General features: G+C 39.9%; 1 protein-coding gene across 1 annotated transcript in view; it reads right to left on the minus strand.

Moving 5' to 3' along the window:
* The window catches only part of DNAH12 (dynein axonemal heavy chain 12), a 199,297-nt gene that overhangs the window by 58,375 nt on the left and 127,423 nt on the right, over positions 1 to 13,499 (minus strand). Inside the window, exons 46-51 of the mRNA XM_026501080.4 lie at positions 9,800 to 9,933; positions 7,743 to 7,905; positions 6,571 to 6,651; positions 5,821 to 5,997; positions 3,742 to 3,873; positions 299 to 388 (exon numbers count right to left, since the gene is read on the minus strand). Coding sequence (XP_026356865.3) covers positions 299 to 388; positions 3,742 to 3,873; positions 5,821 to 5,997; positions 6,571 to 6,651; positions 7,743 to 7,905; positions 9,800 to 9,933 — 777 coding nt within the window. The remainder of the gene's footprint in view (positions 1 to 298; positions 389 to 3,741; positions 3,874 to 5,820; positions 5,998 to 6,570; positions 6,652 to 7,742; positions 7,906 to 9,799; positions 9,934 to 13,499) is intronic.

The raw sequence follows: 13,499 nt of genomic DNA on the forward strand, positions 1-13,499 counted from the left end.
GCACTCTCCTTTTTTTTTATCTCACATATATTTGTGTTTCAGATTTATGAAATTATTATAAAACGGAGAACTGTTTCAAGTTAATAATACACTAAAACAGTAATTCATTAAATGACTTTCAATGGTATGAAGGAGTGGTTTTATGCATTATGAGAATTCATAATATAGTTATAATATTCCTGCAGTATTTTAATCCTAAAAATGGACTGTCTTATGTTTTATATAATATTGCATAATGTTAAAGATCTTATACACCTTGGCAAAGTTGTATTAATATAAAAAATCCAATGAAACTCACAGGAATGTTGTCCTTGTCATATTCTCTCAATTCTCTTAAGAAATTCATATCTCCCAGAAGCTTTTTGCTAGGTCCCCAGTAATCTAATATCTATAAATAAAATTTATGGAAACTTGTTAAATATATAATTAAAGATGCTCAGTATTAATTTTTCTTCTTGAGGTTTAAGGTATATTATCCAGAGAAACAAAATACTTTCAAAACATCAACTTAATCTCTTCGGAAATAAAGAGACTCCTCTCCCTAAGAACATACTAAATACATCAAACATTTAAGATATGAACATAAACTTAAATACTGAATTCATTATAAAAAATTATACGTTGAAAGGCAAATGATGCAATTATTTCTCTTTAGGAAATGTAAGAAAAGCAACTAGCATAAATACCATCAGAATTTCATATAAGAAAATGTATTATTATTATTCCTAGTTTTATTTTTCTTTACTCTGGACTCTTTCAAACCAGAAAAGTAGTGCTACAGACTGAAAGTGTCTCTTATCCCCACCATCAAAATGTGTACATCGAAACCTAATCCCCAGTGTGATAGTATTTGGAGACCGGGTTGTGGAGAGTTGATTAGGTCATGAACGGGATTAGTGTCCTTATAAAAGAGAGCTCTCTTCCACTTCTGCCATGTGAGGACACAGCAAAAAGAAGGCCATCTATAAACCAGGCAGTGGCCCCTCCATCAGACACTGAATCTACTGGAGCCTTGATCTCAGAATTCCCAGCCTCCAGAACCGTGAGAAATAAATATAAACCACCCCAGTCTTAGGTAACTGTAATAGTAGCCCAAAGAGACTGAAACAGGTAACAAACGTTTTTCTTGTGGACGACCTCCTCACCCAGCTAGGCTCGCCAAGTGAGATGAAGAAGAGAAAGAAGACAAGGATTACACGTCACTCTGACAGTTACGGGATAAAGCAGGTGGTACTTGCGCTAGCAAAGACGTTAAGTAACTAGCACAACAGTTTTTTTCCTCATTCCAGAAGCCTGATAGGTAGGTAGGTAGGTAGGTAGGTAGGGGTGTGTGTGTTATAAATGAGAATGACTTGGTAAGGTGAGAGCTCATTTATTTATCTCAGTAAAGGATAGAATGCACACACACCCCTCAATTCTCCAATTCAGGAATTCAAACCTAGGTACTAAAAAAACCTGAAAAGAAAATAAGTCCATAAATTTAGTTTAGGATGGATGCTACGCCTTCCTTTTTAAGGGATATAGCCTTGAATAATAATCATAATAACAACAGCTAACATTTATTGTCTGTTTATAAAGCTTTATACATAAGAGCTTTGTATGTATTATCTAACTACATGTATAATCTATATGTATCTATCTATACATATGATCTATATGTATCTATCTATATGTGTAATCTAATCCTCACATTATCTTTGTGAGGCAAGTACTATAATCTCCAGAATTCCACAGAAGTTAAGCATCTTGGCCAAGGTCACACTGCTAATGGGACAGGATTTCTGAATACAAACATTCTGGCTCTAGAGCACATATATTTTTTTTAAAGATTTTATTCATTTATTTGTTAGAGAGAGAAAGAGCACAAGCAGGAGATCAGCAGCCAGAGGGAGAAGCAGGCTCCCTGCCGACGGAGCACCATGCAGGGCTCGATCCCAGGACCCCGGGATTAGGACCTGAGCCAAAGGCAGATGTCCGACCAACTGAGCCACCCAGGTGTCCCTAGAACACATACTTTTAACAACTTTACTATACTGCTTAACTCAGCAGAATTTTCTGAATGCTCATATCCACATAGGTGTTCTATCACATATTTCAGAATCTTAGCTGGAAAAAGCTCACATACTTCCGTGTTCAATCAATCCCACCCCATGATAGCAGGTAACCTGCACAGACAGAAAAAGAAATAGAAGCAACAGGAACCACATTTTTCTGATGCTATACTGCCTTAGCTTTACCATGGAATACACGTAGATAATGTCTTCCATACTTTATTCTGAATACGTTCAATCTGGAAAACAATGTGTCTTCCCTGAACTGGATACCGTTGACATTTAATTTGATAATAGGTGCTGTAAAGTGTTCTGTACATTCCTGAATATGATTTAAATCTCTGTGTAGTCTCTTCAATAAATGGTGCTGGGAAAATTGGACAGCTACATGCAAAAGAATGAAACTTGACCACTCTCCCACACCATACACAAAAATAAACTCCAAATGGATGAAAGACCTCGATGTGAGACAGGAATCCATCAAAATTCTAGAGGAGAACATAGGCAGCAACCTCTACGACATCGGCCAAAGCAACCTTTTTCATGATACATCCCCAAAGGCAAGAGAAACAAAAGATAAAATGAATTTATGGGACTTCATCAAGATTAAAAGTTTCTGCACAGCCAAGGAAACAGTCAGAAAAACTAAGAGGCAGCCCACGGAATGGGAGAAGATATTTGCAAATGACACTACAGATAAAGGACTGGTATCCAAGATCTACAAAGAACTTCTCAAACTCAATACATGAGAAACAAATAAACAAATCAAAAAAATGGGCAGAAGATATGAACAGACACTTTTCCAATGAAGACATACAAATGGCTAACAGACACATGAAAAAATGTTCAAAATCATTAGCCATCAAGGAAATTCAAATCAAAACCACACTGAGATATCACCTTACGCCAGTTAGAATGGCAAAAATAGACAAGGCAAGAAACAACAATTGTTGGAGAGGATGTGGAGAAAGGGGATCCCTCCTACATTGTTGGTGGGAATGCAAGTTGGTACAGCCACTCTGGAAAACAGTGTGGAGGTCCCTTAAAAAGTTAAAAATTGAGCTACTCTATGATCCAGCCATTGCACTACTGGGTGTTTACCCCAAAGATACAGACATAGTAAAGAGAAGGGCCATATGCACCCCAATGTTCATAGCAGCATTGTCCACAATAGCTAAATCGTGGAAGGAGCCGAGATGCCCTGCAACAGATGACTGGATTAAGAAGTTGTGGTCCATACATACAATGGAATATTACTCAGCTATCAGAAAGAACGAGTTCTCAACATTTGCTACAACATGGACGGCACTGGAGGAGATAATGCTAAGTGAAATAAGTCAAGCAGAGAAAGACAACTATCATATGATTTCTCTCATCTATGGAACATAAGAACTAGGATGATCGGTAGGGGAAGAAAGGGATAAAGAAAGGGGGGTAATCAGAAGGGGGAATGAAACATGAGAGACTATGGACTATGAGAAACAAACTGAGGGCCTCAGAGGGGAGGGGGGTGGGGGAATGGGATAGACTGGTGATGGGTAGTAAGGAGGGCACGTATTGCATAGTGCACTGGGTGTTATACGCAACTAATGAATCATCGAGCCTTACATTGGAAACCGGGGATGTACTGTATGGTAACTAACATAATAAAAAAATCATTAAAAAAAATAAATCTCTGTCTAGTTATTACCTTGCCTCCAGTTCCTGAAGGATCTGAAATTTTTTCTGGTTTTATATCTTTCATGACACAAATAGCAGCCATAACTAATTTAACACCAGATGGAGGATTCTTCATTGATTTTACAATTGTAATGTCAGCTGGCTAAATTGAAAGAAAACAGAGTATCTTCAGAACAGTTTATTTTTAAATAATGAGAATTTAGAAAATAATGTTGGAGAATAATGGAGCATTGATTTTCATTTGAAATTATAATTGTTTTTGGCTTTGCAGAATTATGAAATAATAAAAGAATTTAAATTTAGCACGGATTAAGACCAATGGTTCTCAAATGTTTGGGAGTTCATAGATCCTTATGAGAATATGACAGCTATGAATCCGCCAGAAAATACATTTTTGCACATACATAAAAATTTGCATACAATCACATACCAAGCTCATACACTGACCCACATTAAGAACCCTAATTTAGATAAAGACTTAATTCTATATTTGCTTATACAGTAGTTTCACCAAAAAAAATAAATAAATAAAAGTAGAGGTAGACCTTAATTTAAGCTTATTTCCTCAAAAGGTATATATTGTTATGACAGATGTAATAGATTCATTTACTTATTATCCACTGCAATATCCTTCTGACATCCTTTTCAATTGTTGGAAAGCTAACAACTATATATCTTAGTTCCCTATAGAGTTGTGGGTGGTCATTGGGTTCCACCATCAGATCACTTGAATGATACCAGAATTCTGACTGAATAAATGGGGAGATGGGCAGGGTATGAGGCGTCTCATTGCTGATACAGATTACAGTGAAGTGGTGAGGCTCTGTAGGATGGCTCTGCGGGCTTCTGACTCAGGATCATTCCTCTGCTGACAATTTCCAGTTTGGCTCTGTGAGTCATTCCTGGCAGCTCAGCCTGGAATCTGTTTCTTTAGCTCTTCCAATAATTGTGCAATCTATTTACAAAATTGCCTAAAGAATCCTTGTCTGCTTATACTAAATAGAGCCAATTCTCTTCTCTGCAACTGAAGTCTACCTCATATAACACAGTACCTGATACCAGGAAGGGTACAAGCAATGGACTCTCAATGAGAGGGGAACCTAATACCAATGATCTGAACTGGTAAGGTGTGAAGGCAATCAAGAATCCTGTGCGTTTCAGAGGATGGAATGCTGAAAGTCCATGGTACACAGTGGTAGTTACTTAAATTAATGCTGATGGTCGTCTAGAAAAGAGTGCCTAGTAAAAAGAAGGTTTTGCCAGAATGAGTAGCTGCTACGATAAATGTCTAAGGAGAGAATGAAGAAAGACCACTGGGTAGCATGTGGCTTTTAAATGTGCCAGAGAGCAGACAGGAAGAAAACAGTAAGCTCAGCGTTTTAAATTCCTGGCTCACAGCACAATGAAAGCACTAGACTTTTCCATATATGCCCTAAAATAATATACCTTATAACTGCAAGGCTGATATAACTGACAATCAGAGTTTGTTCCTGTGAGATGCTGAATTATCCATAGGTTGAACTCACCATCTTGTCAGGAACCTTACATAGAAGTTAGTAGGATGGTAAAGAATGGGTTCTGAATATTCTGAATGGCCTTCTGCACTGGGCACTCATAGTCAACAGAAGCTGTCTCTCCTGCTCTGTTTGGTGAGGTTGTTTTGGTCTTGCCTAAAGACTCTGGAAAAAGTCATATACCATGCAGTGTAATGCAGACAGCTGCCACTCGCATCTGTATTGGGAAAGATCTTTAAGTGTTTCCAGACAGGCATGTCTGGGAGGCTGCAGGAAGGTAGCTACCTCCACACTTTACTTAACATATGCCTCCTGGTCCGTGTACAGGACTGCTTTGGTCTCTTGGAGACCGTTTGTTCCATTCCTACTGAAATATCCTGAATGAAAATCACAAATAACATAGGAACAGCCAAACCATAAGGTAATCATGTATTAGAGGAGAATGGTGAAGAGGCAAGTTTCGTTTGGACAAAAACGATACACCACCATCCGGTGGGACAGAACCAGACCTAGTGAACCAAGAACCTGTGCGGAGTTTGTTGATGGAACACTAGGTAGCGAGTGCAAACGCTTGCCTTGAGTGTATCCAGGGCAGACAGCGCTGCTTCCAAGGCTGGAATCGCTTCGGCGAGGTCACTCTCACACTCGTTTTTCAGAACTTGGGCTTCTTCAGCCTTGCCACTGGCTATCTCTTCATCTAATTTCACGAACTTTCTTTTTGCTTCCACTTGTGCAGACTCTATCTCGATAATCTAAAGAAGGAAAAAATTAATTCCTCCAGCATCCTACTTTTTCCTCCATCCTAGGGACAAGAGTATGTTTGGAAATTAGGGAATCCAACCCATCATGTTGAAGAGCAGGAGGTCCCAGGATAAAATGAGGAGAAATGCAAATACATGTGATCTAACTGGATAATGGGCTTCCTCCCTCCAAAATCAACACAACGGGGGCGCTTTGCTGGCTCCGTCACTTGGGCATCCGCCCAACTCTTGATTTAGGTTCAGGTCATGGTCTTGGGGTCACGAGATTGAGCCCTGTGTTGGGCTCCAAGTTCAGTGCAGAGTCTACTTGGGATGGGATTCTCTCTCTCTCTCTCTCCCCCTTTACCCCCCCCCCCAGCCAACTCACTCACTCGCTCACTCAGTCCTTTAAAAAAAAAAAATCAACACAACTCACATGGGACTCAGTGAGATAGCCAGTTAGTAGAAAAGGGTAAGGTCCCTAAGATCTAGTAGTGGCAAAAAAATTAAGGGATATTTTCAAGGCTAATTTTACATATTTCGATTGTCTTCTGACATCAGTTTTAAAACCTCAGGATACTCTACCTGCATCATATGTGCATTTTCAACTTTAGCTTCCTCCAATTTGGGCTGTAATTGGACAAGCTCCATTTTCATTTCTCCAACCTAAATAGACAGTTTGCCATTAAGTTTTCACAGTGACAAGAGCTACAGAGGCTAAACACAGAAAATCGAAATTTAAAGGTATCATAAGGCATCAGGGCCAGAAAACCTTAACTTTTCCTTTCAGTTCTTTATATGATAAACAAAACCATGAGGGTGTGCCAGTTTTCTTCACAAAAGACTTTATCGTCCTTGAGTATATGACAGAGCAGTGAGAGAAAGCAGTTGTCGCGGAGGAAGTGCAGATAGAAAGAAGGTGGCAGCTTGGGGTGTCCCCTATTATACTATGTGCATGTAATACAATGCATACAGATCACTCAAACCTGTGTTGCTTCTATTGAACTAATGCTAATAAGTATCACTAGCACTTGACTCATTAAAAACACACACGATCTTATATTTAACCAGCTATTACAATAAAAAAAGGCAACCCAGGCTTATTGTATTCTCTCCAAATGTCAAAAACTTAAGAACAAGGGCTCCTGGGTGGCTCAGTCAGTTGAGCATCTAACTCTTGATCTCAGCTCAGGTCTTGATTTCCGGGTTGTGAGTTCAAGCCCCATATTGGGCTCCACACTGGGCGTGAAGACTACTATAAAAAACAAAACAAAGCAAAAAACTTAAGAATAAAACAGGATGTGAGGGGCGCCTGGGTGGCTCAGTCGTTAAGCGTCTGCCTTCAGCTCAGGGCATGATCCTGGTGTTGTGGGATCGAGCCCCACAGCAGGCTCCTCTGCTGGGAGCCTGCTTCTTCCTCTCCCACTCCCCCTGCTTGTGTTCCCTCTCTCACTGGCTTTCTCTCTGTCAGATAAATAAATAAAATCTTTAAAAAAAAAAAAAAAAGCAGGATGTGTTTGAGTCTGTGTGGAAACTTAGTGAATTTCTCTAAAACTCATGTTACTCATCTGTGAAATGAGGATCATTAAAGTGTCTACCTCATGGAGTGGTTATGAGGAATAACTGAAGGAATGTGTATGAAGCACGTAACAGTGCCTGGCACATAATATATTCTTCATAAACTGTAACTCTCGTTATTTATGATTTCCTATATTTCCCGTTATATGTTACCCTTTTGAGCAGCTCATCAAATTTACCTGAGACTCAGCAAAAGCTAATTTGTCAAGCCCATTCACGTATCGCTGTTTTGCTTCCATGATAGCTTGTCGCCTCTTAGTCAAAAGCTGTCGAAATGAGGCAATAAGTTCAAGATAAGAAGTAGCCGTAACATAGTTATGTCGTCCTAGCTCCTGCAAGAACCTAAGACAGACAGATAGCACATCTTACTCTAAGTAACAAGTCGCACAAAATAAGAGGTGTATTCAACATGGCATCAACAACAAATCTGGAGAATTAAGGTTAATTTTATTTAAGAGCTGCTGCGTACCTGAACTTTATAACATTCTAAGAATTCTACACATAACCATATCCTCATTTCTTGTCTGTAAAACATCAAATAGCAGTGATGTGTTTAAAAAGCACAAATCACCGAAGATGGGTATCAAAGGTAAACAACAGCAAGAAAGATACAGGGCTTTTTACATGTTTCATAAGCCAGGAGGATCTAATGCTATAAAGGGACCCAAGATACCGTGTCAGCTAGGGAAGTATAGTAGGGGAATTGCAGATAGGATAGCAAGGGTGAGTCATCATTCTTTGCACGGCGTGTCACGTTGGCTGAATGGGGTAACCAGAAGTGTAAGGCAACTACACATACACACGGAAACAACAGAAGCCAGGTTTTCTCAGGGCAAGTACACAGAGTAGGTAGAGCCCACTACTGGTACAACTATCAAAGCCAAGCATGCTGCCAGGCTGTATGATTCTGGGCAGGCGATGGACTATGAGCACTTGGGTTTATGCGCTTTTGAAATGAGGATCTCGGAGATGAACAGAGGTAAGACAGATACTTTTGAGTTATCCACAGCCAGCTAGCTCTGCTTTTCTGAAAACTTCTATCCACTGCCTCACCAGCAATGTTTGTTCTATGAAACCTGCCATCTTTTTTTTTTAAAGATTTTATTTATTTATAGACAGCGAGAGAGGGAACACAAGCAGGGGGAGTGGGAGAGGAAGAAGCAGGCTCCTAGCGGAGAAGCCCGATGTGGGGCTCGATCCCAGAACGCCGGGATCATGCCCTGAGCTGAAGGCAGATGCTTAACGACTGTGCCACCCCGGCGCCCCTGAAACCTGCCATCTTAACGACGGCTGATTAGACCAGGGTTGGGCACTGGACACAAGTGAGGCTGATCACATTCTGGAACAAATTCGGCAGAGGGAGATGGAAAGGGCCCATCAGTCTGCCTAGAGCTGAAATTGCAAGAAGTAAACCTGAGAATTGACAAGCAGACTGTTTCCTCCATTTCCGCAATGGGAAGGGGAAAACTCAGTCTTTCAAATACCATATGATTTCATTTATACGGGAACCTAAAAAAAAATTAATTTGTAGAAATGGAGCACAAATTGGAGGTTCCAGAGGCAGGGGGTGGTGGGGGGAATGGGTGAATGTGGTCAAAAGGTATAAACCTCCAATTATAAGACGAATAAGTTCTGGGAATGTAATGTACAGCATGGTGACTATAGGAAACAATACTGTATTGTGTATTTGAAGCCTGAGAGAGATCTTAAAAGCTCTCATCACAAGAAAAAAAATGAGGTGATGTTAACTAAACTTATTGTAGTAATCATTTCACATTATATACACACATAAAATCATTATGTTCTGCAACCTAAATTTATGCATATCAATTATATCTCAATAAAACTAGAAAAAATCAAAGAAATTAAAAAAAAAAAGGAAAGAAAATGCAGTCTGCAAAGAGAAAGCAGCAGATGCCTAGAAAGAAACAGGGATGAGAAACAGAGGAAAAGTATTTCTGGATTTAGGATGAGTTTCTAACTCCTGTTTCCAGTCACATTTGGGATCCAGCTGTCATCTTTCTCTTAAGCTTGTGAGACACCCCTGTATCTTTATCACAAATTCTCCCTTTAGATTAAATAGTTTTCCATTACTTGCAAGCCTAGGTCCTCACTAATTAAGTGATCAGAAATATTTAGAAGACATAGAAATTCTATTGAAATTTTGAGTTTTCACCAAAAGAGACATGTTAAAATACAAGGCATTATTGTCATTTTAAAGTTTAGTAATATTAACCTTTCTGATAGATCCATAATGGTAGTGTGAAAGTGTTTGCAGATCGGAACTATCTCTCGCCTTTCAACCTCAGTAAGCTCCAGTGTTTCTAAGAATTTCACAGCTACAAGTTCAAGGGCATCTTCAGGCCATGGCTAAAAATAAGAAAAAAACAAGAAATTTAAGATGAGTAGTTCCACTCCAGCTATGTAAGTCTCTTCCTGTGAGAGAAGAATTTGAGGTTGAGAACATTAAAACCTTAATGGGGAAAACAGAATTGGATGGGCTGAGGTCACAGGTAAATCCATGAAAGAGCTCACAGAGATTTTTATACTAAAATTAAAGATAACACAATATAAAGGAAGGGTCAATGATATTTACATATCAAGGATATACTACACTGCTTTCCTAGACTCTTCCACTTGGACATCAAGTAGACACCCCAAATTTAGCAGGACAATGGCAGAGGTTGCTAGTAGCCCACCTAATACCTATCAGCCCTTTAGAACTCCAATTTTATGCTAGATAGCAATATGCCCAGATAAAAGACCACATTTCCTAGATTTCCTTGCAATTCACAGGAGATAAAGACATATAAGCAGCTGTTGGGTGGATACCTCAGGGAAGACTCTTTAAAGGGTTATGTAGAGGGGCGCCTGGGTGGCTCAGTCATTCAGTGTCTGCCTTCGGCCCAGGGCATGATCCCAGAGTATTGGGATCGAGCCCCGCATCAGGCTCCCTGCTCCACTGGGAGCCGGTTTCTTCCTCTCCCACTCCCCCTGCTTGTGTTCCGTCTCTCGCTGGCTGTCTCTCTGTCAAATAAATAAAAAATCTTTTTTTTTTTAAAGGGTTACATAGAGCTAGTGTGTGTCCTTTTTGCTCTAACTTTCTATTATTCTACTTCTTGCCTGGGACACAGATGTGGAAGTTGGAGCTCCAGCAGCCACTTTAGACCATAAGATGAATTTAAGGGTGGAAACCACATGCTATGGATAGTAAAGAAGAAAGAACCTTAGATTCTGATGACTTTGTTAAGCCACAAAAGCCCAATCTGTTTATCTTCAGATTTTTTTCTATGAGAGAAAAAAACTATATGTTTAGTTTGGGTTTCTTTTTTAAAAAAAGATTTATTTAATTATAATTAATTAATTAATTAATTATTTACTTGAGAGAGAAAGAGCATGCAGTGGGTAGGGAGAGGGTGAAAGTGTCTTAAGCAGACTCCTTGCTGAGTGCAGAGCCTGACACAGGGCTCCATCTCAGGACCCTGAGATCATGACCTGAGCCACAGTTAAGAGTCGGACACTCAACATACTGCACCATCCAGAGGCCCCTAGTTTGGGTTTCTGTTTCTAGCAATCCATCATAATTCCTAACTGTTATAACACCCAAAGCTGAACTTTTGAGTTTCTTCTTCCCAACTGTGCTTCTTCTCCAGTCTTCCTTGTTTCAGTGAAATGGTTCCTCTGCTTTTCCTGGAAAATGACAGCTGTGCTCCTGCCTCTGGGCCTTGGGACTTGTTATTCCCTCTGACTAGAACCCTCCTCTCCTAGATCTGCATGTGGTTCTCCTTCACATCTCTGCACAAAGGCCAACTTACTAGGAAGGTCTTCCCAGAGCACTTGTCCTAAAACACCGTTCCCTCTCTCATTTCTCTTTCCCTTGTCCTGAGTTTTCTTCTTAGCATTTATCAACACACAACATAAATGTTTTTTGTTCATTTGTTCATCATCTGTCTCCCCTGACCACTAAAATGTAAAATCCATAAAAGCAAGGACCTTTTCTCACTGCCATTATCTTCAATGCCTAAGACAGCCCTTGTCAGTAATTTCCAAAATTTATTCAATGAAATAATTTATGTTAAATGAACAATTAATCTTTACTTGCTCATTAGAGTATTTTCCAGATTTCATTTAGATTCAACAAGATGCTTGTAATTATTTTCCTTTGTATCAGACAATATTCATTTTAAGATCTTTTTTTTTTTTTCAGTCTCTGGCCCTCTGTCCTAGTGAAATTCAAACTTTTTTGATGTAGCACTTCAGTGGTAAAGTTTTAAGCACACACCGCCAGCATATGCCTATCTACTAATAGATTGTATCCATGTTGTACTCACGTATTTTAAACCTCAAAAGAGGCTTCTAAAGATTATTGAGATCAGTGAGTTTTTATAAAATGCAGAGTAAGTGTCATATGAGTTATATATCACTGAAAGCATTACAAAGGTTTATCTTTCTGTTCTGGGTGATTCATTTTTAATTATCCTGCTAATCCTGAAGGGTTTTTTGTTTGGTTTTGAATGCAGGACTTGAACTCACAAGCCTGAGATCAAGAGTCAGGTGCTCAACCAACTGAGCCACCCTTGGTGCCCCTGATCATGAAGGTTTAATAACTAACTGTGGCAACTAGAATATTTATGGCCAAAGTGACAGAAACCAGTCTTATTGTGTCTTCAAAGGGGATGTATCATTGTACATAATAAGTCTGGAAGTCCAGAGTTGCCTAATTTAGAAGCTCAACCATGTCATCAAGGATCCAGTTCTTCCCATCCTTTTGCTCTACCATTCTCAGTATATTTTATCTTTAGGCTTCTTCCATCTTGGTGGCAAGAGGACTGCTTCAGTTATGGACATTATATACTCAAGCAACAAGTCTGAGAGACAGAAAAGGCCCTTTTCCTACCACGTACTATTCTTTTTTTTTTAAGATTTTATTTATTTATTCGACAGAGATAGAGACAGCCAGTGAGAGAGGGAACACAAGCAGGGGGAGTGGGAGAGGAAGAAGCAGGCTCACAGCGGAGGAGCCTGATGTGGGGCTCGATCCCACAACCGGGATCACGCCCTGAGCCGAAGGCAGACGCCCAACCGCTATGCCACCCAGGCGCCCCTACCATGTACTATTCTTGTAGTGAAAAAACTACTCCCCAAAGCTCCCCAGTAGACTTGAATTCAGGACCCACTGGCAAGGAGTGGGTCATAAATAGGCTCATACATAAACCAATTAATAGCAAGGGGCACAAGGGCACCAATATTGACTTAGACCAACCAGGAATCAACCCTTCTCACACATATCACACAGGTAATATAAGAATTCTGTAGGCAAGGATGAAGTGGGTAGCGAACAGCTGTTGACAGGAAACCAACAGTCTCGCCAATGCCATCATAAGCTAATATTGCACGGTAGGATATGCTCTGGGGATAAGACTTGTTGTTTAGGGCCGCCTGGGTGGCTCAGTCGTTAAGTGTCTGCCTTCAGCTCAGGGCGTGATCCCAGCGTTCTGGGATCGAGCCCCGCATCAGGCTCCTCCACTGGGAGCCTGCTTCTTCCTCTCCCACTCGCCCTGCTTGTGTTCCTTCTCTATCTCTCTCTGTCAAATAAATAAATAAAATCTTAAAAAAAAAAAAGACTTGTTTAAAGTTAGTATCAATCCCTATTTTAAATAGCCTTCTTAAATTTGTTTTAACTGATATCCTGTCAGATCTCATTAAGTAGTTACTGCTTTTGCCTCAAGATATGGCTTACACAGAGCTCAAGCTAGCTTATGCTGGTTTATGCCATTCTCTTACATCCACTTACAATGGCATTGTATCTTCAATGATCAGTTTATCCCAGGGATCCCTCAGGGTACCTTACGCCCTATGACCCATGGCCATCTGACGTATAAACTGAGTAAGGGTGCCAATGAACTGTAATGTACTGAACCGTACTGTAATCTACA

This window comes from Ursus arctos, unplaced genomic scaffold (assembly GCF_023065955.2).
Source record: "Ursus arctos isolate Adak ecotype North America unplaced genomic scaffold, UrsArc2.0 scaffold_14, whole genome shotgun sequence".
NCBI classification, from domain to species: Eukaryota; Metazoa; Chordata; class Mammalia; order Carnivora; family Ursidae; genus Ursus; species Ursus arctos.